The following is a 25568-nucleotide window of genomic DNA, read 5'->3' on the forward strand; positions in this document are numbered from 1 at the left end:
TTTCAAGGAATATGCAACTGAGATTCGCCCCAGGTCTCTCTCAACACTGAGCTGCTCCTTCCTGTCACCCACACTACAGGAAGTGATGCGTTGCTCACTGGTCCCTCCTACTCTACCTTGGACCCCATTCATGATGGCTGTCACAAGGGGATTTTTGACTACTTGGAATAGGGGGACAGAGCACAACAACAACAATAGCTTTCACCTGGATTCACCTGGTCAGTCTATGTCATGGAAAGAGCAGGTGTTCCTAATGTTTTGTCTACTCAGTGTATTACGCTAGTTCTTCATCAGTGCTACACTGATATCAATATTAAAACATTTAGACACTATCTTGTGGCAGCGTACACAACATGCTCCATCTCCATCATTTGACCTTTAGCGGTCTTCTCATTCCTTGTCCTCTTCTGACAGAAACTCAACGCTGCGTAGTTTAGAGAGTCTGGTTCCTGACCCGTATCCTGTAGAAAACAAATAATAAGATTACACAAAACATGCAAATACTGTATCAAGAAAACAAACACTTCTAAAAGATAGCTTAATCCAAGTACTGTTATCTTTATGTCATGGACACAAATCAAGTAAATATAACAGTTTCTATTACCTGTCTATTTTGTGGTTGCAGCTGAGCCTCGATATCTGCATAAGGAAAGAGTCATTTAGGTCAGTACACAAACAGTTATTCAAACATTCATGTTACGTTGTGGATCTTTGATGTTATGGGGCTATTTTGCTTCCACTGGTCCTGGGATCCGTGTTAAGGTCAACGACATCATGAAATTTACCAAGTACCAGGACTATTTTTTGCCAAAAACCTGGTTGCCTGCCAGGAGGCTGAAACTTAGCAACAATTTCCAGCAAGACAATAATCCCAAACACTCATCATAATCCACAAAGAAATTGTTAATTCACCACAAAAATCTACATTTTGAGTCTCCGGACTTGAATACCATTGAAAACCTGTAGTTTGAATCGAAGAACGCAGTCCATAAGCACAGACAAAAGAAATCTCGGATCTGGATTGATTGCTGGAGGAATGGTCTAAGATCCCTCCCAATGTGTTCTCCAATCTCATAAAACATTTTAGAGAAGGCTCAGTGTCGTTATCCTTGCATGGGGAGGGTGCTGGAGTATTGAAAACAGGGGTGTCAATCATTTTGAAACCTATCTTTTTGAGAAAAATAATATAACTTGTTACACAAAATCTCTTTCTCTGATCAATTGTGTTTGTATAAAATAATATAATTTTCACAGTATTTGAATGATTTGTTTTATACAATCTTCTTTGCTCATCGTTATCAAGGGTGACAATAATTGTGGAGGTGACTGTATACGGCTTGTGGAAAACGCTTATGGTCCTCCACTGTACCTGTGTTAAGTCTGTTTGCATCTCGTCTGATCTTGAGGACCAGGATGAGGATGATTATCAGTAGGACAGCAGCTACAACACCCAGGATCACAACCAGAAGGAACAGGTTCATGGTTCCATCAACCTTTCCTAAGAAACAGATAGTTTCGTTACAATGTCCTATTAGATCAGGGGTGTCAAACATATGGCCGGATCTGGCCCGCAAGGTGATTCAATGTGGCCCGGGTTTTGAGTTTAAAAAGAAGAAAAAAAAGAAAACAACCTCAATGGACATTTAACCTACTGGGCAAAAACTGGTTGAATCAACGTTGTTTCCACGTAATTTCAACCCCAAAATGCAAAGTGATGATGTTGAATCGACGTGGAAAACTGATTGGATTTGAAAAAAGTCAAACTTAAGGGAATTTAGTATTTTTTTCACCCAACTTTTAACCTAAATCGAATGACATGGTGAAATGTTTAGTTGATTTCACGTTGAATTCACGTTAGTTGACACCTCAACCAAATGTAAATCTAGACTGAACTGATGTCTGTGCCAGTGGAAAATGACTAAAACTAAATCGAAACTGTCTTCGAAATGATAATGGATATACATTTATACAGTCTCTTCACTCTGTTCAGCTCACTAACTATCACCGAAATGAAAGCTAGACAGTCAGGGAGCATTGAAAATAAAAAAATATTATGGATAGAGGGCACATTTTGACAGCAAGGAAATATAATACATTTTCAGTGCTGCCCTCTGGACCTCAGTGAAAACAATATGTGGCCCCCGGGGGGAAATTAATTTGACACACTTTTAAATTAATTATAGATACCCATTGAGTCTTGAAGAATATAACTTATAAATGCCTCATGAGCTTAGTTCAAGTGTTGTAGCCCATCAGAAACTCAATTATAAGCTTGTTTTACTCCAATGTTTGTAAACATTCGAAATGTAAACAAACACTCTATATCCTCAAAAGATGGTTACAACTATAATTTGGATATTATGGATGGTCAGTCTTTGCATCCATAGCTCTGTCTATGAATTTGAGAGTGGTTACATTTCTCCAGCCCCGTCCCTCAGCTTTGTACCAAAACAGAGGCTTGTTATTGTTTCAATTTAGGACTCTAGCTTTAAATCAGTTTGTGATAATTTAATGACGGACCTAAATTTGCTGCATTTGTTAACAGTAAAAAAAAAAACATGAAAAGGAACTAACTTTCTTTAGATGACTCTGGTATTTCCTCACCTCCGTTGTACCCGGTAACAGCATGATTGGTAAATGCAATTGTCATTTCTGAGAGAGGAAAGATTACGGTCAGCAGTGGTTTGTCTGTAACAGGAAAGAGTAAGGGCTGCAACGCGGACTGGAACGACAGTTACAAGGAAAAGCGTCTGACGGCTGTGCCACAAAAACCCCGGCCTCTTAATAGTCAGACACCGGTTACACTTTCATTAACTCCTGATTAGATGAATACATATTTTTTAATGTTACATCAAAATGCCTAACATACACTGAGTGTACAAAATATGATCAACACCTGCTCTTTCCATGACATAGACTGACAAGGTGAATCCATTTGAAAGCTATGGTCCCTTATTGATGTCACCTGTTAAACCTACTTCAATCAGTGTAGATGAAGAGGAGGAGACAAGTTAAAGAAGGAGTTTTAAGCCTTGAGATAATTGAGACATGGATTGTGTATGAATGCCATTCAGAGGGTGAATGGGCAAGACAAAAAAATTGTCTTTGAACGGGGTATGATAGTAGGTGCCAGGTGCACCGGTTTGTGTCAAGAATTGCAACGCTGCTGGGTTTTTCACGCTCAACAGTTTCCCGTGTGTATCAAGAACGGTCCACCACCCAAAGGACATCCAGCCAACTTGACACAACTGTGGAAAGCATTGGAGTCAACATGGGCCAGCATCCCTGTGGAATGCTTTTGACACATTGTAGAGTCCATGCCCCGAAGAATTGAGGCTATTCTGAAGGCAAAAGGTGGCAGTGCAACTCAATATTAGGAAGGTATTCTTAATGTTTTGTACACTCAGTGTATATCAAAAGCCAGATAAATAGTTGAAAACTTACCTTGAACCTTTAGAAATGTTGCATTGACAAAGACCATGTAGTGTTGTGGAAACATTCCACAGAAATACAGGCCAGAGTCAGATGAATCCACATTTGTGATTTTGAGGAAGATGGTGGTGTTGTTGCTGTACATTTCCAAATGACTACTTTTAAAACCATCGTTGTGCCTAAATGTCGATGGATGTGAGCCGTGCATAGTCGAGATACACACAGGCTCTGATCCGTTGACTTGTTTGAACCAGGCTGCGTGTCCCACAACCGTTGAAACATTTGAGCACTGTAAGGTGATGGTATCCCCAGTACGCACCACTATAGTCCGAGACTGAGTTACCAAACCTGAAACACATAAGACCTAAGTTAATGATTGTAATAGTTTATATTACATGTACATTTCTTGACATGAGCACTAGTGCATGCTGTGCTAAACATTCTGTTAAGATACATTCTTTGGAAATGTAGGTTCTATGACGGATGCATTAAATCGTTAACATGTATAGCCTACTTACTCAATCCATAGACCAGTAGAGCTGGTATATAGGTTCTCATCATTATGTATGTAGATCAGTTCTGCTCTGTCTGGCTGTGAATCAGAGAATATCTCTTAATTCACTCTGAGATCAGACTGAGTCAAAGGGGATTTCATTGGTAGGGGGCGTTGTAGTTGGTATCGGACCACAATGTCTACAGAAAGCAGAAGTGATACTCCTACAGGTGTTTTAATGTGGAATGTAATAACAGAAGTATATGTATGTGAAATACATCAGCTCTGTTAAAAGTACACTCAAGAAAAACTATTTTATTTATCATAGTGATTAAGGTGTAACATTAAAACAGAGTAAGTAATATGCCCCACCAACATTAGACAACTATGCAGAAAAAAAATGAAATATTGCTTAAATAAGAACATCTAATCAATGATGGGAACAGTCAGATGAACTGATAATTGGCACACACATGGTGGTGTAGCAGGAGGATCGGCGTAGCCATGAGCCAATAAGTTGTGAGTTCAAATCCCAGGTGAGGACATGTTGAATAATAATGAATGAATGAATGAATGAACATGCACAATGTACTGTACATGTTTCAAGCAGACCACCATAGTCCCTGTGCCCAAGAACGCCAAGGTAACCTGTCTAAATGGCTATCGACCTGTAGCACTCACATCTGTAGCCATGAAATGCTTTGAAAAACTGGTGATGGCTCACATCAACAACATCATCCTGGACCCACTCAATTTGCATACTGCCTCAACAGATCCACAGATGATGAAATCTCTATTTCACTTTCCCACCTGGATAAAAGGAACACCTACGTGAGACTGCTGTTTATTGAATAGAGCTCAGAATTCAACACCATAGTGCCCTCCAAGCTCATCACTAAGCTAAGGACCCGACCGCAAGGCGCAACAGATTGTAGTGCGTTCGGCCCAGTACATCACTGTGGCTGAGTTCCCTACCATCCAGGACCTCTATACCAGGCTGTGACAGAGGAAAGACCTAAAAATGGTCAAAGACTCCAACCACCCAAGTCATAGACTGTGCTCTTTGCTACCGCACGGCAAGCGATACCGATGCACCAAGTCTGGAACCAACCGGACCCTGAACAGCTTCTACCCCAAGCCATAATACTGTTAAATACAGTAGTTAATCAAATAGCTACTCGGACTATCTACATTGCACTAACTTTTTTCACTCATCACATACGCTGCTGCTACTGTTTATTATCTGTCACTTTATTCCTAGTTATATGTACGTATCATCCTCAATTACCTCGTACCCCTGCACCTCGACTCTGTACTGGTACCCCGCGTGTCACGCCCTGGCTCGGGGGACTCTTAAATGTTGAGCCAGGGTGTGGAATTTCTGTTACATTTTCTATGTTTTCGTTCTAGATCATTTAGATCTATGTTGGCCAGGGTGGTTCCCAATCAGAGGCAGCTGTAGCTCGTTGTCTCTGATTGGGGACCATACTTAGGCAGCCTTTTGGCATGTTAGTTTTGTGGGATCTTGTTCCGTTAAGGTTTTGTGTATAACCCAGGACTTCACGTATCGTTTGGTTTATTGTTTTGGTTCGTGTGTGTACTAATAAAGAATGTACGCTTATCACGCTGCGCCTTGGTCCGCTTCAGTCAGCGATCGTGACAGAAGATCCCACGACCAGAGGACCAAGCAGCGTGCCCAGGAGGAGAAGTTGGCGATGTCCCAGGTGGGCGAATGGTGGTCTTGGGAGGACATATTCGCGGGCAGAGGGCCATGGGCAAAAGTAAATGCCCAGGCAGGAGAGGAGAAACGGTGCCAACCGTGCCGACGACGGACACGCGAGAGGCAACCCCAATAATTGTTTTTGGGGGGGCACACGGCGTGGACGACGGGGCTGCTGGAGGAAGCTACAGGGCGAATCGGCGGACTAGGAGAGGAGGCCACCAGGTTACGGGGGCTATTGGTCACGAGGGAGAAGGAGAATGTAGAGGCACGGCGAGAGGAACTGGTTAGGCAGCAGAGGGAGCGGAGGTTTATGAGGAAACCCAGTCCCGCTCCTCGCACCAAGCAAGTGGTGTGTGTCACCAGTCCGGTCCGGCCCGTTCCTGATTCCCGCAAAAGGCCAGTGGTGTGTGTTCCCAGTCCGTCCCGACCTGTTCCTGTCCCCCGCACCAAGCCTGTGGTACGCGTCGTCAGCCCGGTCCGGCCTGTTCCTGTCCCCTGCACCAAGCCTGTGGTGCGCGTCGCCAGCCCGGTCCGGCCTGTTCCTGATCCCCGCACCAAGCCTGTGGTGCGCGTCGCCAGCCCGGTCCGGCCCGTTCCTGCTCCCCGCACCAAGCCAGTGGTGCGCGTCGTCAGCCCAGTCCGGCCCGTTCCTGCTCCCCGCACCAAGCCAGTGGTGCGCGTCGCCAGCCCGATCCGGCCTGTTCCTGCTCCCCGCACCAAGCCAGTGGTGCGCGTCGTCAGCCCGGTCCGGCCCGTTCCTGCTCCCCGTACCAAGCCAGTGGTGCGCGTCGTCAGCCCGGTCCGGCCTGTTCCTGCTCCCCGCACCAAGCCAGTGGTGCGCGTCGTCAGCCCGGTCTGGCCCGTTCCTGCTCCCCGCACCAAGCCAGTGGTACGCTTCGTCAGCCCGGTCCGGCCTGTTCCTGTCCCCCGCACCAAGCCTGTGGTGCGAGTCGCCAGCCCGGTCCTGCCTGTTCCTGCTCCCCGCACCAAGCCTGTGGTGCGCGTCGCCAGCCCGGTCCGGCCCGTGCCTGCTCCCCGCACCAAGCCAGTGGTGCGCGTCGCCAGCCCGGTCCGGCCTGTTCCTGCTCCCCGCACCAAGCCAGTGGTGCGCGTCGTCAGCCCGGTCCGGCCTGTTCCTGCTCCCCGCACCAAGCCAGTGGTGCGCGTCGCCAGCCCGGTCCGGCCCGTTCCTGCTCCCCGCACCAAGCCAGTGGTGCGCGTCGTCAGTCCGGCACGGTCCGTGCCTGTTCCACCGGAGCTAGAGCAATCCGCTCCACCGGTGTCCAGTCCAGCTCCGGCCAGCGGGACCAGACCAGGGGCGCTACGGGGGGGTAGACAGAGAGTGGTGGTCACGCCACTCTCTGAGCCATCTCCGAGGCGGAATGCCCACCCGGCCCCTACCCCGTTGTGTTGGTGTGGCGTGGTCGCTGTCCGCGCCTTTGGGGGGGGGGGGGTACTGTCACGCCCTGGCTCGGAGGACTCTTAAATGTTGAGCCAGGGTGTGGAATTTCTGTTACATTTTCTATGTTTTCGTTCTAGATCGTTTAGATCTATGTTGGCCAGGGTGGTTCCCAATCAGAGGCAGCTGTAGCTCGTTGTCTCTGATTGGGGACAATACTTTGGCAGCCTTTTGGCATGTTAGTTTTGTGGGATCTTGTTCCGTTAAGGTTTTGTGTATAACACAGGACTTCACGTATCGTTTGGTTTATTGTTTTGGTTCGTGTGTGTACTAATAAACAATGTACACTTATCACGCTGCGCCTTGGTCCGCTTCAGTCAGCGATCATGACACCGCGTATATAGCCAAGTTATCGTTACTCGTATTATTACGTGTTTTACTTTTCTATTATTTCTATATTTTCTTTCTCTCTGCATTGTTGTGAAGGGCTCGTAAGTAAGTATTTCACTGTTAGTCCACACCTGTTGTTTACGGAGCATGTGACAAATTAAATGTGATACGAATAATTAGTTGAAACAACTACATTTGTGGTGTAAAAAAAAATACAACATATTCAATGCAAGGTTAGTGCTGCTGGTAATGCTTTATTTGGATAGTCCCTACAGCTGGTCTATAGATGTTCAACTAACTATCCACTAACCTTAACCCTAGCCAGGCTGTGGCTACAGATACAAAGGTAGACAGGTTTTTTTCAGAGACTGGCTTTTTAGCTAATGATCAACGCCTGCAGCTCTGTCTGGGTGTCAGAGTTACTAACCAATATCAGGTCATCTCTGGCTCCAGACTTGTAGTTCCTGTCAACTCACACTGTGGTTGATGCTCGACATATTTCTAATGTCAGTTAGACCATGAAGAACAAACTGCAAGAAAGGGGCATACCTGACACCTATAAAGGACTTTTTTCTCACGTTTGAGTCAAACTCTGATACAGCAACATACTGCGGTTGAAGCCTATTCATGATGGACTTTGGAGAAAAAGGTAAATTAATGATGACTATTGTATTTCATTTAACTTGAAAATATGGTTAATTTATGTACAACTAATTTAGGTACAGTGTAATCAGAAATAGATAAGAATGTTGTTCACTTTCTGATTATTTATGACGTTCATGTAACTTCAGAGTTCACTGTTTGAAATACGAATGGTACAGTCTCTCTACAGGTCTCAGACCCGCCAATCAGGCATGGGGACCATCACTCCTGATGTGTACGACAGCCAACCCCCTGTCTCTTACTCTTATCTGACAGACAAGACCACCAGTATACACATTGGAAGGACAATGATAAAACTCTGTCCTGCCATCTCTCTGTTATTCTGAGCAGGTAAAGCTAGGGGTAATAAGAGTGCAAACGTACTATTAAAGGGACAATCATGCTTACGTATTTAAGATTCAAATATATTTTGAACTATGATATGTGGATTCTTTATTAATATAAATATTTATCTTTCAGCTTTGTCACTTGCTGTTGTTTTCACTCAGTCTGATGTTTGGAACGCCGTCACTCTTGGAGACACAGTTGATTTGGAATGCTTCATCACTGTGTCTGTCGATGATAGGACAAGCCCCAGATGTTATCTCTGTATGCTCACTGCAATTTTCTTTGGAGAGTTTGACAAAAAAGCTTATCTTTGCTACAAGGAAGAGTGGCACCAGTTGTGTGCTAACCATCTCCGATTCCAACATGGGGATGTATTACTGTGCTACAATTGATTATGAACGCATGATCTTCAGGAGTGGTGTTTTTCTGATGCATCAGGGTACGCATAAAGGTTTTTTATCTTCTCTTTTAGCACAGATATGTTGTATTTGGAAATTGTGCAAGTCATTGATAGTAACGTGATTTTATAGTCCTGGAGAAGGTGCAGATTCCAGAACCCAGCATGTTGTAGAGCAGCCTGTGTCTGAGTCAGTCCAGCCAGGAGACTCTGTGACTCTGAACTGTACAATACACACTGAGACCTGTGCAGGAGAACACAGTGTCTATTGGTTCAGACATGGCTCAGGAGAATCCTGTCCAGGAATCATTTACACCCATAGGGACAGGAGTAATCAGTGTGAGAAGAGCCCTGAGTCTGGGTCTCCTACACAGAGCTGTGTCTACAACCTCCCCAAGAGGAACCTCAGCCTCTCTGATGCTGGGACTTACTACTGTGCTGTGGCCTCATGTGGGGAGATACTGTTTGGGAACGGGACCAAACTGGATGTTGAAGGTAGCTTACATTTCCTAACCCAAATACTATTATTAGAAAGACATGAACATTACAGTTAATGATTGATTACACATTATCGACTGCTGCCCATAGCACCACAGTGGTGTGATACAGTATATTTAATTTCTTTCAGATGGTGATGTTGATCCATAGATGACAATCCTGGACCTTCTCTCCATCATAAGAACTGGAGTTCTCCTCTGCTGTCTGACCATCTTCATCATCATCTACCTCACCAGGAAATAGACAAAGTTAGGGCCAATATCAATAGCCTATATGTAGTATGTTACTTGCTTTCACCAAATCCCTGTGTATGCACTTATTGTATAAGCATGAATAAATAGCACTGTGAACATTGATACTGACTTAAGTTGTTCTGTATGAGTGAATGGGTCAGAGGTTTTCATGAAGGAAAATAGTTGACCAAACTATTTAGATGACACCCAATCTGAATCTGCACTTTGGACCCTTGTTGAATACTTTAGGTTATGGGAAAAGCTTTTAGCTTGTTTGTATTCTTCACATAATTTCCACATCTAACTGAGCGACAGGGGTCTGGTGTTCATCATCCAGATGAACAGATGAAGAGAGGTGTGAAAAGAGCGTGTGTGGTTTTGATGCACTGAGAAGTGTGGTGATAGCTGAAGGCCAGTCTTCCTGTAGTGCAGGTTGTTAGTCTTCAGCAGAGAGAGAGTGACGCATGACAGGTCTACTGTCTCCATGTCACATTATTGTCAACCGCCCCTCAAATCCCTCACGCACTTCTACTTACACATGTCACGTGGTGGAAAAGTGACCAGGTTCTTTTGAGCAGGCACATTCTTAGAAAATGAGGTGCTACTTGGAACCTAAAAGGGTTATTCAGCTGTCACATATGAGCACCCTTTGCAGCACTATTTTTTGTCCAGGTAGAACATTTTCAACAAATAAAATGTGTTTGTTGGGCGGGCAGAGAGAGAGAGAGAGAGAGAGAGAGAGAGACCAGTGATGTTCACCTCAGCAGGTCTCACTCATCACTGAGCTGCTCCTCCCTGTCACTCACACCACAGGAAGTGATGCGTTCCTCACTGGCCCCTCCTCTACCTCAGACCCCAATCATATTCTCCTTATAAGGCAACTAGCTGCTTCTCAGAATAGGGGGCTGTGATCAGTGCAACAAGACAGGAAATACTAAGGGGCAAAAAACATAATGACAAACAACATTGTGGCAGTTTGGAATAAACTCTCTATTTTTATTAAGTAATCAAAGTAATAAAATGTTCCAAAGCTGGGTACTTTGTCCTTTACGGCCAACTTATTAAAGAATAACCAAATCATTAATACACACAACAGAGATCTAAACTAAGAGAGGCCAAAAGAGGCAACTACTCCTGTGTGGCCATTAAACAGTTGTGGCTTGAGTCTAACTCCCCCTCTCTAACCACTGAGCTGTGTGGCCTAACAGAGTGGAAGAGGGCTACAGTGGACCTGAAGTACAACGCACAGAAACTACAGATATATTTACTGATTTACATTTCAATGCATTTGTTTTAACTACACACACAATATAGAAGGATTTAAACTTGTATTCAAAGATATGGCAAGCCACTTTACCTCTTCTCCATCCTTCTCCACTTTGTCATCTTGTAGCAGCATACACTACATGGGGGTCCAGCTCCTCTCTTCTTCTCTCCCTCTTCTTTATCTTGGAGGTGAAATTCAGGGCGGCAAAATTCAGTGCATCAGGATCTTGGTTCTGTAGATTTGGAAACACCATAACACACAATTATGATTTAGACTGTTTCTGAATTGCTCATATTTTCAAAATAATGTCACTGAACAAATAGCATTTACCTGATCATTTTGTGGTTGTCGTTGCGAGTCAGGTCCTGAATATGATATAAAACAGAGATGAGAGAAGATATCAACTGATCATTCCATTGTAGTGCGCAATATACAACTTGTACTGACTCTTTCAATTCTCAGTATACAATATTTCAGGGACAGGCAACCCTGTTTCTGGAGTGCCGCAGGTATTGTAGGATTTTGTTCCAACTAGGCACCACACCTGCCCAACTGAGTTAATTGATCAGTTCAGCGATTGCCTAAATTGAACACAACTGGTCTTCCAGGTCGGTTAAATCAAAAACATGGAGGGCCTGCGGCACTCCAGGACCAGGGTTGCCTACCCCTGCAGTATGTCATGAGAAACATTTTCACTATGTAAGTGTAGTTAATAGCTGGCCCCATGTGAAATGGGCTCCATACCTGTGTTTAGTCTGTTTGCATCTCGTCTGACCTTGAGGACCAGGATGAGGATGATTATCAATAGAACAGCAGTTACAACACCAAGGATCACAACCTCTAGGAAGAGGTTCATTGTTCTATCTTCCTCTCCTACAAAACAGATTTCAATTAGAATCAGACCTATAAAAAATGAATATTGCCACATATATGAATTCCATTCTGTGTTTAGATCTACACTGCCAGAACATGAAGGAAGGACTGAATCTTCAAATAAGAGAGATGAAAGTCATTTGTGATTATGGTTGGGACATAGAATGACAACCATTGATGTATACAATGACCACAGATAAAAATAATTGTATCACCAACTACTGATGTTAACTCTATCATTTAGTTTGATAGAGAATGATAAGATATTTTAGGTATAGAGGTTCCCAGAATTTTTTTTACTCAGAATTGATTAAATATATTTTAACAGACCACTTGGTCTGAAAAGTGTCTGGACGACAGTAAATATTCTAAATCCAAATCTGTTCTCACTGTGAGATTCTCCTCACGTTTGGGTGTATTTATTTTAGTGGGCGGAAGGACCTCCTGGAGTGGCTAACTATTGGCTGGAATTGGTGGTGGTTTGCCAATAGGGGGCACTCTTTTGACTGCGTCAATAGATCACTGAATTTAGGAACTTTTGCGATTGGCAGGAGCAGAGGCTTGTAGTTCACCCATAGTATACCTGTAACGTATACGCCAGGAGTCAGAAAGCAGGTGCAGAAGGTGAGTTTAATAATGAACAGATACAAAAGACCAGACATGGGAAGCGTACTGAACGTGAGAGAAAACCAATAACAGCTAAGGACTGATGACAACTGAGGGCTAAATAAAGGGGGAATACTCAGGGTATTGATAAAGTCCAGGTGTGCCTAATGATGGGACGCAGGTGTGCTTAATAAAGGTTGCCAGGTGTGCATAAGATGGGTTGCCAGGACCAGTGGTTAATAAACCGGCGACGTCGAGTGCCAGAGCGGTGGAGCGGGAGTAGACGTGACAATACCTTAAAGGCAGTGACGAACCATGGCTATTTGACCTAGGCCTTAAGAGGGGGGAAAACATTGCACCAAACTCAAAAATCAAGAAAAACTGAGACAGCACCCACACTAACATTGCCAGCAACAACAACCACATTGCTTACACAACCTAAATGCTTTTTTAGGGCAGAAATGCCTTCTGGAACATGTGAACTTTCATGTGCCTTAATAATAATAAACTTGTATGCACTCTGTAAATATGAATAAAATGGTTAATTTACGAGCCTAGTTTGTTTAGCCACGGAAAAAGAGAGGAATCTTCCCGCTTGCCATGATTCACTGAGATAATGGATGGGCTGGACCTGCCGAGAGATGAGTTCGGATTGGTCTGCCATGTAGCACGCTTCTGTCTACAACATGAGCTGCTCAGTATGTGTAGGCAATCCTTTCTAACGCGTTTTTATTTTTGGTACAATATCACGAAGAACTGTGATAATGTTGCTAATGCTCTCCACTCTCCACTCCCCACCTTCTGGAGGAACGAAGCAGAGTATGATAGCAGGAGATGGAGATTTTTAAACGGATGGGTTTATTGGTGTTAAAATACAGCAGTTATGCTATTTTGGACCACCAGCATGCTGATGTCATGCAGCCTGTCGTTTTTGTGTTTATACTTTTTCATAACGACAACGACTAGTTCGATGTCGGACGACAATAGAATGTTCATGATGTCAATGCGACAACTGTATACCGACATGTCGATAGACGTAGTATAAACCAGCCTTTAATCTTTGGTTGTTTAGTACACAACCGTACTCACTCTGTTTAGCCTCACATGTGAATCCTTAAAGAGATGGGTGGGGCAAAGGCTTAAGAGGGTGTGAACAATGCTGAATGGGTGTAGACAAAGAAGAGCTCACCAGTAGGTGTACTAAAACATTCAAGGGCAATTTTCTCAAAAGTGAGGTTACAAGTTTATCAACTTTCAAAGCAGAATTACTTTCCCATTGTTCCTCAACTGTAGTGTATGATATACCATTTTCTAGCTCTGAGTATCTACTTTTATCCAATGTAAAAAACACAATTTCAAATTTTGCTACATAAGACCGAATCGAGCCTGTCGGTCACAAATGGTCCCACCCATTACAAGTCAAAATGTGATTGGTTGATTCCACTGTCACTCCAACATTCTGCTCTAATACTGTTGAATGGCAGATGCCTTCTATCGAGGTTCTGAGGGCCTAGTCAATGGTGAGCTATCTAGCCACAGTTATCTGCTCAGAGACCACGAAAGACAAATCCTGATTGGATCTTTTTTCTCCTCAGTTTGAACCCTTTCCTTTCAAACACAAACTGAAGAGATCAGAAAATCATTGAAATATTATAGAAAATATTACATAGAAATTAAAACAATATTTATAAATCCTTGGGCCTTTTCTAAAAGCATAGAAGGCCTTGACTGTTCCCTACTGCCTAAAGGGGAGTGGGTTGTTAAAACAACAATATCTATCCTCTGAAAATGAAGACCAGGCTTTTGCTTAACTTTACGCTTCATCCAAAAAGTGAAATTCTGACCTTCGCTGCATTACATTTGAAAGCATAGATCATAGAAGATAAACACAATAGTGTCAGCCCAACAGGACGCTCAGCTCTGTTCATCCAGTCTCTTGTAATCTGGGTTAGGTCAAACCACAACAGGGGCACTTAGCCTACCTTCAGCATATCCTCGCTGTTCACAGCAGAAACCCTGAACACTGCTGAAATGCTAAATGAGATACCGCAGAATGTATCTCAGAAACTAAATAACCTAATTTGCGAAGTTTTGTTCTACAGAGGTAGACTGTTCCACTCAAGACACAGGTTTTGAAGAATTTTTTTCTTTTTTACTCAGCCACTTTTAGCCATAGCCTTCATCAGGGTGCAATGATACAATTCATTTTTTTATTAAAACTCACAGACACTTTGAGGCATTCCAAAATTGCATTTTAATGTATATATTACAGTTAATATATTTGTGTAAGATGTTGTATTTTCTTTTGCTGTAGTTCATGCAGGAGCTGGGACTGAGCCCTCAGCCATACAACAGGAGATTGGTCTCATGTCATGGTCGCATTTCTCCTGGTACAAGCAACCCTTGGGAGAAAAACCTCAGCTCATCTCAACCATCTGTAAGTATGATAAGGGTCCAACATTTTAACAGGAGTTCAAGGGTAACCCTCTATTTTCAGTGCAAAGCTGCCAAGGAATAAATCACCTCAGTATCTCAGACATGAAAAGCTCAGATTCAGCCACGTACTACTGTGGGAGCGCTCACTCAAATGTGTTGGAATTTGGACAATCCTCAATGTAAAAGCTACAGTACTGAGATTTTTTTTTAATATTCCTTAAATATTTTCAGAGACAGTCTGAATTTGTAGATAAAGAGTAGTGATGAGTTAGCCTAAGCCTAAAAAATGTTTTAGGATTTTTGGATATCAGGTATTCTGACATTCAGATGATTCTCTCATTGACTAAAAACACTTGCTACAGGGAAGTTGTAGATAGTTAACACAGATTTAATGACATATTTAAACCCTCTTTTTAAACCCTCTCCTACCCACTGTATTACCTGATCAAATAAAGGCAAAATAAAATACATGCTATTACACTGTAATAACTCCTACTGTATAATACAAAACATGACATTCTTTCAGGTGGTGATGTTCAAGTGGTGACTGAAGCGGATATGAGGATCCTTGTCCTCTTCTCCATCATAAGAACTGGATTTCTCCTCTGCTGTCTGACCATCTTCTTCATCATCTACCTCATCAGGAAATAGATTCATTCAACGATTCAGTTTCTCAATCCTTCAGCTGTTACAAACACAAATGTGGTTTACTGTCTTTTCAAATGTTTCAGTGCTCGTCAGTTTTGGTAACATAATGTCAAGAAAAATGCCCATATGTCAGCCTTTTGACATGTTGAAGATGCAGATATTGCTGTTCAGACTATTAATAAATAAATACATCTTTATTGAAATAAAATGCACATTTTTATTCAATACTGACAAAATTACACATTAGATACTGATATGAGGTTTTTATAGTGTTATGGGAAACAAGGTTAGAGTTAGTGGATAAGTGACTTGGTGCCACAGAGTCTGCATTCCTTATGTCAAAGGAGATTACTGATGTTGATCTTAGAATGAGTGATGGACAGGATATACTGACTTGGGGTAAAGGGTAATAACATCAAGTAAGGTAGTCCCCACTGATGGGTACCAGATGTGTTGAAGAGACGTGTAACAGAGTGTATATAAGCTGATATATGTTCTGTGTTCAGTGAGTTCGGAATAGCCACAGGCAGGGCTATGTATTTTGTTATAATGAACCATGGTACCATATTAAATATTAAATGAACTCCCCATCCAAAGTGTCTAAGTATATCCTTACATCCTTAATTACTTGATACCCGAGAAAATCATCATAACAGATACAGTATGATATGTTAATATATTCAAACAATAACATTTCAAAGCTGTTGCTTTATGGGAGAATACACAATGTGTGTCTCAGAAACGTCTCCATCCTGCCCTCTCCCTCTTCCACGCTCAGATCTGTTTATGGAGAAGCTCAGTGCAGCGTAATTCTCTGTGTCCACGTTCAGATTCTAAAATAAAGAGAGAGAGATACATACTTCATCCACAATTACTAAATTATGAGAGCAGTTTGATGTCAGGCAAAAATTCAAAATGAGTCACTTGGACTGTGGGTGAAGTGTCCTTGGTCATCCCTAATCGAAAACAAACCATTCATACACAATATAAGATTAATGTATGCCATTAATATATGGTATTAATATATTATTTATTTTGTATAAGGTTTGACAGAGCACATAGCTGGAGAGGGAAATATCTGCTCACAGTGTGGACCATTCAGAGGTAAAGAGCCCACGTTTGGCTAAGATGTAGACGTTTGCATAGGAGTTAAAGTAAGGAAGTTGAGCCAAGGCAGAGTACAATTTCAATCATCTTACAGTCAGGGATGGGATCAATCCATTTCAATTGAAGTCAATTCAGGAAGTACACTGAAATTCAAATTCCAATTCTCTTCAATGCTTTTCATGAGGAAAATTTGGAATTGGCATTCTCTCAACCAGCTTCACCTTGAATGCTTTCCCAACAGTCTTGAAGGAGTTCCCACATATGCTGAGCACTTGTTGGCTGCTTTTCCTTCACTCTGCCGTCCGACTCATCCCAAACCATCTCAATTGGGTTGATGTCAGGGGATTGTGGAGGCCAGGTCATCTGATGCAGCACTCCATCACTCTCCTTCTTGGTAAAATAGCCCTTATACAGCCTGGAGGTGTGTTGGGTCATTGTCCTGTTGAAAAACAAATGATAGTCCCACTAAGCCCAAACCAGATGGGATGGCGTTTCGCTGCAGAATGGTGTGGTAGCCATGCTGGTTAAGTGTGCCTTGAATTCTAAATAAATCACAGACAGTGTCACCAGCAAAGCACCCCCACACCATAACACCCCCTCCTCCATGCTTTACGGTGGGAACTACACATGCAGAGATAATCCGTTCACCCACACCGAGACACGGCGGTTTGAACCAAAAATCTCAAATTTGTACTTCAGACCAAAGGGCACATTTCAACCGGTCTAATGTCCATTGCTTGTGTTTCTTGGCCCAAGCAGGTCTCTTCTTCTTATTGGTGTCCTTTAGTAGTGGTTTATTTGGAGCAATTCAACCATGAAGGCCTGATTCACACAGTCCCCTCTGAACAGTTGATGTTGAGATGTGTCTGTTACTTGAACTCTGTGAAGCATTTATTTGGGCTGCAATTTCTGAGGCTAGTAACTCTAATGGGCTTATCCTCTGCAGCAGAGATAACTCTGGGTCTTCCATTCCTGTGGCGGTCCACATGAGAGCCGGTTTCATCATAGCGCTTGATGGTTTTTGCGACTGCACTTGAAGAAACTTTCAAAGTTCTTGAAATGTTCCGTATTGACTGACTTTCATGTCTTAAAGTATTGATGGACTGTCGTTTCTCTTTGCTTATTTGATCTGTTCTTACCATAATAGGGCTATCTTCTCTATACCCCCCCCCCCTAACTTGTCACAACACAACTGATTGGCTCAAACGCATTAAGAAGGAAATCAATTTCACAAATTCACTTTTAAGGCACACCTGTTAATTGAAATGAATTCCAGGTGACTTCTTCACGAAGCAGGTTGAGAGAATGCCAAGAGTGTGCAAAGCTGTATTTGAAGAACCCAAATATGTATTTGAAGAACTCAAATATAAAATATATTTTGATTTGTTTAACACGTTTGGTTACTACATTATTCCATATGTGGTCCTCTGTAGCTCAGCTGGTAGAGCATGGCGCTTGTAATGCCAAGGTAGTGGGTTCGATCCCCGGGACTACCCATACACACAAAAAAAATGTATGCACGCATGACTGTAAGTCGCTTTGGATAAAAGCGTCTGCAAAATGGCATATTATTATTATTATATATGTGTTATTCCATAGTTTTGATGGCTTCACTATTATTCTACAATGTAGAAAATAGTAAAAAATAAAGAAAAACCCCTAAATGAGTAGGTGTGTCCAAACTTTTGACTTGTAGTGTATATATATATATATATATATATATATATATATATACAGTGCATTCGGAAAGTATGCAAACCCCTTCACTTTTTCCACATTTTGTTACGTTACAGCCATATTCTAAAATGGATTAAATAAAACATTTCCCTCATCAATCTACACACAATATCCCATAATGACAAAGCAGAAACTGAAGTACCTTATTTACGTAAGAATTCAGATCCTTTGCTTTAAGACTCGAAATTGAGAACAAGGATATCCAGTTTCCATTTATCATACTTGAGATGTTTCTACAACTTGATTGGAGTCCACTTGTGGTGAATTCAATTTATTGGAGATGATTAGGAAAGGCACACACCTGTCTATATAAGGTCTCACAGTTGACAGTGCATGACAGATTAAAAACCAAGCCATGAGGTCGAAGGAATTGACAGGATTGTGTCGAGGCATAGATCTGGGGAAGGGTACCAAAAAATGTCTGAAGGTCCCCAAGAACATAGTGGTTCAATGTTAACTAGCTAACATTAGGATGTAACTAGCAATGCAAATGTCTTTCTGAAATACAAATAATATTCCTACACAGATCATACACATAACGTTAGCTAACGATCCAGCAAGCTAATGTTCACTAGCTAGCTAACAGTATGCATTAACTTGCAATGAAAACAACTTTCTGACAAAATTATAAATTTATAATATCTGAAAATGTAGCTAGACTCTTACCTGTATACATAGATGAATGCTTCACGGCAGACTGGAAGCCCTTTACTTCCGTTTTGTTTGTACAGCTTGCTTGGCCCGCGTTGTGTCAAGTCACTCCGGTTCACACTGACCTTGTGGAGAAAGTAGTCCATCACAACTTTTTCCAACTGGTCTCGTCGGATGTGGCAGGGCTTGAAAACTATTACAGACTACAAAGGGAAGCACAGCCGCGAGCTGCCCAGTGACACAAGCCTACCAGACGAGCTAAACCACTTCTATGCTCGATCGAGGCAAGCAACACTGAAGCATGCATGAGAGCACCAGCTGTTCCGGATGACTATGTGATCACGCTCTCCGTAGCGGATGTGAGTAAGACTTTTAAGCAGGTCAACATTCACAAGGCCGCAGGGCCAGACGGATTACCAGGACGTGTACTCCGAGCATGTACTGACCAACTGGCAAGTGTCTTCACTGAAATTTTCAACATGTCCCTGACTGAGTCTGTAATACCAACATGTTTCAAGCAGACCACTATAGTCCCCGTGCCCAAGGATACTAAGATAACCTGCCTAAATGACTACCGACCCGTAGCACTGACGTCTGTAGTGAAGTGCTTTAAAAGGCTGGTCATGGCTCACATCAACACCATTATCCCAGAAACCCTAGACCCACTCCAATTTGCATACCGCCACAATAGATCCACAGATGATGCAATCTCTATTACACTCCACACTGCCCTGTCCCACCTGGACAAGAGGAACACCTACGTGAGAAGGCTATTAATTGACTACAGCTCAGCGTTCAACACCATAGTGCCCTCAAAGCTCATCACTAAGCTAAGGACCCTGGGACTAAACACCTCCCTCTGCAACTGGATCCTGGACTTCCTGACGGGCCGCCCCCAGGTGGTAAGGGTAGGTAACAACACATCTGCCACGCTGATCCTCAACACGGGGGTCCCTCAGGGGTGCGTGCTCAGTCCACTCCTGTACTCCCTGTTCACCCATGACTGCATGGCCAGGCACCACTCCAACACCATAATTAAGTTTGCCGAAGAAACAACAGTGGCAGGCCTGATCACCGACAACGATGAGACAGCCTATAGGGAGGAGGTCAGAGACCTGGCCGTGTGGTGCCAGGATAACAACCTCTCCTTCAACGTGACCAAGACAAAGGAGATGATTGTGGACTACAGGAAAAAAAAGAGGACTGAGCACGCCCCCATTCTCATCGACGGGGCTGTGGTGGAACAGGTTGAGAGCTTCAAGTTCCTTGGTGTCCACATCACCAACAAACGATCATGGTCCAAACACACCAAGACAGTCGTGAAGAGGGCACAACAAAGCCTATTCCCCCTCAGGAGACTGAAAAGATTTGGCATGGGTCCTCAGATCCTCAAAAAGTTATACAGCTGCACCATCGAGAGCATCCTGACTGGTTGCATCACCGCCTGGTATGGCAACTGCTCGGCCTCAAACCGCAAGGCACTACAGAGGGTAGTGCATACGGCCCAGTACATCACTGGGGCCAAGCTTCCTGCCATCCAGGACCTCTATAGGCGGTGTCAGAGGAAGTTCCTCAAAATTGTCAAAGACTCCAGCCACCCTAGTCATAGACTTTTCTCTCTGCTACCACATGGCAAGCGGTACCTGAGCGCCAAGTCTAGGTCCAAAAGGCTTCTCAACAGCTTCTACCCCCAAGCCATAAGACTCCTGAACAGCTAATCATGGCTACCCGGACTACTTGCACTGCCCCCCCCCACCCCCCACCCCATCTTTTTACACTGCTGCATAGTCACTTTAACTCTACCCACATGTACATATTACCTCAACTACCTCAACTAGCCGGTGTCCCCGCACATTGACTCTGCACCGGTACCCACCTGTATATATAGCCTCCCTACTGTTATTTTATTTTACTTCTGTTCTTTTTTTCTCAACACTTTGTTGTTGTTGTTTTATTTTACTTTTTTATAAAAAAATAAATGCATTGTTGCTTAAGTAAGTAAGCATTTCATGGTAATGTCTACACCTGTTGCATTCGGCGCATGTGGCAAATACAATTTGATTTGATTTGATTTGCTGAAAACCCACATAGAGACACAGAGACACAGAGAGCAGGTAGGAGGGTCCAGTGTGCACAAAGCCAGCAGGCCCACCTGACCGAAGCGTAGATACGGCCTCGTCTTGCGTTTACAGAAGACTGCAGAGTACCTGTGAACTTGTTCACTGTGTGGGGGTGGGTGTGAATGGCATGTTATCAACACAACTAAAAGAGGACAACACATTACAGAGGAGACATTACTTGAATAAATAAGTTGTCTCCAATACTTATTCAACTACTCCCTGGAACTCAATACAAAACTACACACAAACACGAGTCATTGTCTTCGTCATGTAGATCACTCTACTACCAATTTTATTTTGAGTGATTATGTGGCTCCTCCTGTTAACTAAGCTACACTTTATAATAACTTAGTTGATGTTAGTAGTAATGATCCAGTGATGACTACCTGGCCTGTTTGATTCATGTGACGCCATGATGCTGAAATGGATTTATAACATGACACAGATGTGTAATATGCATGTAATAAATTACCTTGTTAAAGATTCTTAACCAAACATTGTCTTTGTTGGGCATTTCTTGACAGCTATTATGACTACACACATGACTATCTCAGGAAAGTACGTTTTCAATGATTCAAAGTGAACAATTGTAACATTTTGACAATTCTAAAGGTTGCTGCCAACTCTACTGTTAAGGCAGTTATGGGGACTTCCATGTACACTGCTCCACCCTATTGAAAGAGAAATTAAGTGCAGTACTTCAACCTGCACACATGCATATTCACATGTTGTATTGTTTGTGAAAACGTATTAGTTACAATGCGTATATTGTCATATTTGGATTATATTTTCAACATATCAGCTCTCTTCAAAATATACTGAGCTAAGAAGTTTATTTTTAGTTCAGGCTTTTCTCATGAAGAGAGTGAGTTGTGATCTTATTGAAATGTGATGTTTGTGGTTGATGCACTGAGGTGTGTGAAGACAGTGTGTGGTGAGGACTGATGGTCATTGCTGGGGGTTTGAGATTAGTTAAACTGAGTGGGAAATCAATTTAGGGCCATCAGAAAAGCACAGAGATCTGATGCAGGATAGATCTTAAAAAGATAGTTTGAGACAACTGAAAGTGTTAGTCAATAGAATGTCCTCTATGCATGCTATTATGCACATCATGTAATCTGGATGCAATGTACATGCACACTTCCCAGTTTAACTTGAAGAATGTGAGTGAAAATCAAACAATACATCTAAATGTGAATTAATGTTTTATTTGATCTAAAATGCACAACAGTATCACAACAGTAATGTCAATAGGAGTTTGACAGAATACAAGCAATTGTAACACAATTATAATGATAAAACACAGTGTTTAACAGAAAAGGCAATGCAAGTCTTAAAGGAGGTAAAGCTATGTTTCCGTCCATGTTTTGGCACCTCACCCCTGAATACACAGTGTCTCTCTCCATGGCACTCCTCTGTCTCTGGGTTTTGGCTTCTTGTGGATGACATTTAGATCAGCGTAATGGACTGACGTGAGTGTGTCATCATCTTCTTGATCCTAAAAGGAATAGCAAAACAAATTCCAAAGATATCAGGAAATGACCTGATAATTTGATAGAAGGATCTGTTCACAGTTAATCAAAGTCATGCTCAGAATAGTAAACTATAAGGTCTACATACCTGGTTATGAGAACTGGGGACAACCGGACCACTTGGCTGAGGATGCGTTTCTTTTAGACAAACATGAAGGAATCATCATCAACATCAACATCATACAATGAATTAACCCAGTTCAAAACATGTAATGTATACTCTACCATACTGTATACTTTTTTTGTTTCTTTTTTACCACAATCACAGTATGGTACTGAATTGTTACCCAGAAGTAATTGTATATTGAGATAAAAACCGCTAATTCATCCACACTCTTCCTTAAAACACCCCTCAATCACTTTTATGGTTGTTATTGCGGCAACATTTTACTGTAATGATCATCACATTGCATGCAATCATATTGGAAAAGTACGTGAATGATCACACAAAATGGCCGAAGCCATTTTAATAGAAACAAAGGGCCTTAATGATACAGAACCTTTCCTCCTTCTCATACAGATGAGGAGGACAACGATGGCGATCAAGCTCAAGATGTTGGACACGATTAAAGCCAGGAGCTTGGGGTCCACCAGATCAGCAGGGCTAGGACCTGTGGTTTAAAATAAGCTGTTGATATTCATTCTCAGTTAAACAGCTATATTTGTTTCAATTGTAAGCTTAGCCTTAGACCCTTTTACAATTTAGAGTTGCATCAGCACATTTATTTTAGTTTGATTGCTCTTGAATTATGACAGATTCAAATCTAAATTCAGAGTTTAAAATCAAAATACCTCCAACATCCAGCTTGGTCCCTTTCCCAAACAGTATCTCCCCACACGAGGCCACAGCACAGTAGTAAGTCCCAGCATCAGAGAGGCTGAGGTTCCTCTTGGGGAGGTTGTAGACACAGTTCTGCGTAGGAGACCCAGCCTCAGGGTTCTTCTCACACTGATCACTCCTGTCTCCATGGGTGTAAATGATTCCTGGACGGGATTCTCCTGAGCCATGTCTGAACCAATATACACTGTGTTCTCCTGCACAGGTCTCAGTGTGTATTGTACAGTTCAGAGTCACAGAGTCTCCTGTCTGGACTGACTCAGACACAGGCTGCTGAGTAAGATGCTGGTTCCTGGAATCTGGACCTTTTACACAATAAAACCAAGGTTCTAATAAATGTTTGTTATATTACAATATAACCACATGATAGTCACATGATAAGAAATATACACTGAGTGTACAAAACATGCTTTTGCCATGACATAGACTGACCAGGTGAATCCAGGTGATAGCAATGACCCCTTATTGATTTCACCTGTTAAATCCATTCAATCAGTGTAGATGAAGGGGAGGAGACAGGTTAAAGAAGGATTTTTAAGCCTTGAGACATGGATTGTGTATGTGAGCCTTTCAGAGGGTGAATGGGCAAGACAAAATATTTAAGTGCCTTTGAATGGGGTATAGTAGTAGGTGCCAGGCACATCGGTTTGAGTGTGTCAAGAACTGCAACATTGCTGGGTTTTTCTTGGTCAACAGTTTCCCGTGTGTATCAAGAATGGTCCACCACCCAAAGGACATCCAGCCAACTTGACACAACTGTGGGAAGCATTGGAGTCAACATGGGCCAGCATCCCTGTGGAACGCTTTCGACACCTTGTATAGTCCATGCCCCGACTAATTGAGGCATCTGAGGGCAAAAGGGGGTGCGACTCAATATTAGGAAGATATTCCTAATGTTTTGTACACTCAGTATGTTACTTACCCCCATACATCAGAAACACACCCTTCCCGAAGTTCATGGCATCATAATCGCGTGCAGCACAGTAATACATCCCCATATCTGATGGTCTAGCATCTGAAATAGTCAGCACAAAACTGGTTCCACTCTTAGTTGCCGTAAACCGGGTGCTGTTGTTAAACTCTCCAAACAACTTTGCAGTGTTGGAGTGAGTGTAAAGAGACAGTATCGTTACTGGGGCTCGTCCTATTATCATCTTGATCCAGATGTAGTAGTTGCCATCTTCTTCTGATATGAGGCATTCCAAATGAACTCTGTCTCCAGGCAGGAAAGTCTTTAAGACGTCACTCTGGCTGATCTTAGCAAGAGACTCTTAAAAATAATAAAACATTCACAACTTACTTTTTCTTACCAACTTTTTACAGGGTTTGTGTCTGCAATTTCGAATGAAAATTGAACCCTAACCTTATGCACTAACCAAGATCAGCCTTACCTGTTTTAAACATCAATAAAAATATGAGAAATAGTTGGGTCATTGTATAATTCCTTCTCTGATGATAGCATCTCATGCGTAGACTAGTCTTCCTGTGTGTCAGATGAGAGTGAGAATCAGAGGGTTACGGGTGTCTTTTTATACTTGGCTTGGGTGATGGTCCACAGGGCTGATTGGCTGCTCTGTGAACTATAAAGACACGGAACAGGACAACTTTACCCTCCCCTCTGACTTTTTTCTGTCCTCATGTTACGCAACAACAGTTTCTATATTCTTCAGAAAAGCTATCGAGATATGAACACCATGTGGACCAAATGAAATATCCTTGTCCTCATTTCAGTTCTTGAATGTAGCATTAACTGTCACGCCCTGACTCAGGGGACACTTATATGTTGAGTCAGGGTGTGTATATTCCTTGTTGTGTTTGTTTTATGTTGTAGGATCTAGTATGCATAGATCTATGTTGGCCGGTGTGGTTCCCAATCAGAGGCAGCTGTCGCTCGTTGTCTCTGATTGGGGAACATACTTAGGCAGCCTATTGGCACTAGTGGGTTGTGGGATCTTGTTCCGTGTGAGGTATGTTGTTTGTGTACCTTGGACTTCACGTTTCGTTTAGTTTGTTGTTTTGTCGTGGTTTATTCGGTTAAATAAACATGTGTGCATATCACGCTGCGCCTTGGTCTGACCCGTCTGTGAATTAACGTGACATTCTTCAGAAAAGCTATCGAGATATGAACACCATATGGACCAAATGAAATATCCTTTTCTTCATTTCAGTTCTTGAATGTAGCATCAACATTATTCATA

At 42.6% G+C, this 25568-nt stretch overlaps 1 protein-coding gene and 1 gene segment (V, D, J or C); one reads left to right on the plus strand and one right to left on the minus strand.

The window, feature by feature from the left end:
- The first annotated feature begins 8249 nt into the window (after positions 1-8249).
- Positions 8250-9648, plus strand: LOC123482860. The segment is given in 3 exon segments: positions 8250-8314; positions 8958-9319; positions 9453-9648. Coding segments are annotated over 3 exon segments (447 nt in total).
- Positions 9649-22227: 12579 nt separating this feature from the next.
- LOC121554584 (signal-regulatory protein beta-2) lies at positions 22228-24368 on the minus strand. Its single transcript, XM_041868213.2, has 5 exons — positions 24293-24368; positions 23325-23675; positions 23033-23143; positions 22621-22670; positions 22228-22498 (listed from the first exon to the last, which is right to left on the minus strand). The coding sequence occupies exons 1-5, from the start codon at positions 24366-24368 to the stop codon at positions 22376-22378; spliced, it is 711 nt and encodes a 236-aa protein (XP_041724147.2). The 3' UTR covers positions 22228-22375.
- Positions 24369-25568: the final 1200 nt, after the last annotated feature.

This window comes from Coregonus clupeaformis, chromosome 39, assembly GCF_020615455.1.
Source record: "Coregonus clupeaformis isolate EN_2021a chromosome 39, ASM2061545v1, whole genome shotgun sequence".
NCBI lineage: Eukaryota > Metazoa > Chordata > Actinopteri > Salmoniformes > Salmonidae > Coregonus > Coregonus clupeaformis.

Coding starts and splice junctions, on each gene's coding strand:
- LOC121554584 (XM_041868213.2), bottom strand. CDS start 24,368: ATGGGGATGTATTACTGTGCTGCACGCGATTATGATGCCATGAACTTC. Junction 23,676..24,292: donor TGTGTTTCTGATGTATGGGG/GTAAGTAACATA, acceptor ATTGTGTAAAAG/GTCCAGATTCCAGGAACCAG. Junction 22,499..22,620: donor TCCCCAGTTCTCATAACCAG/GTATGTAGACCT, acceptor TATTCCTTTTAG/GATCAAGAAGATGATGACAC.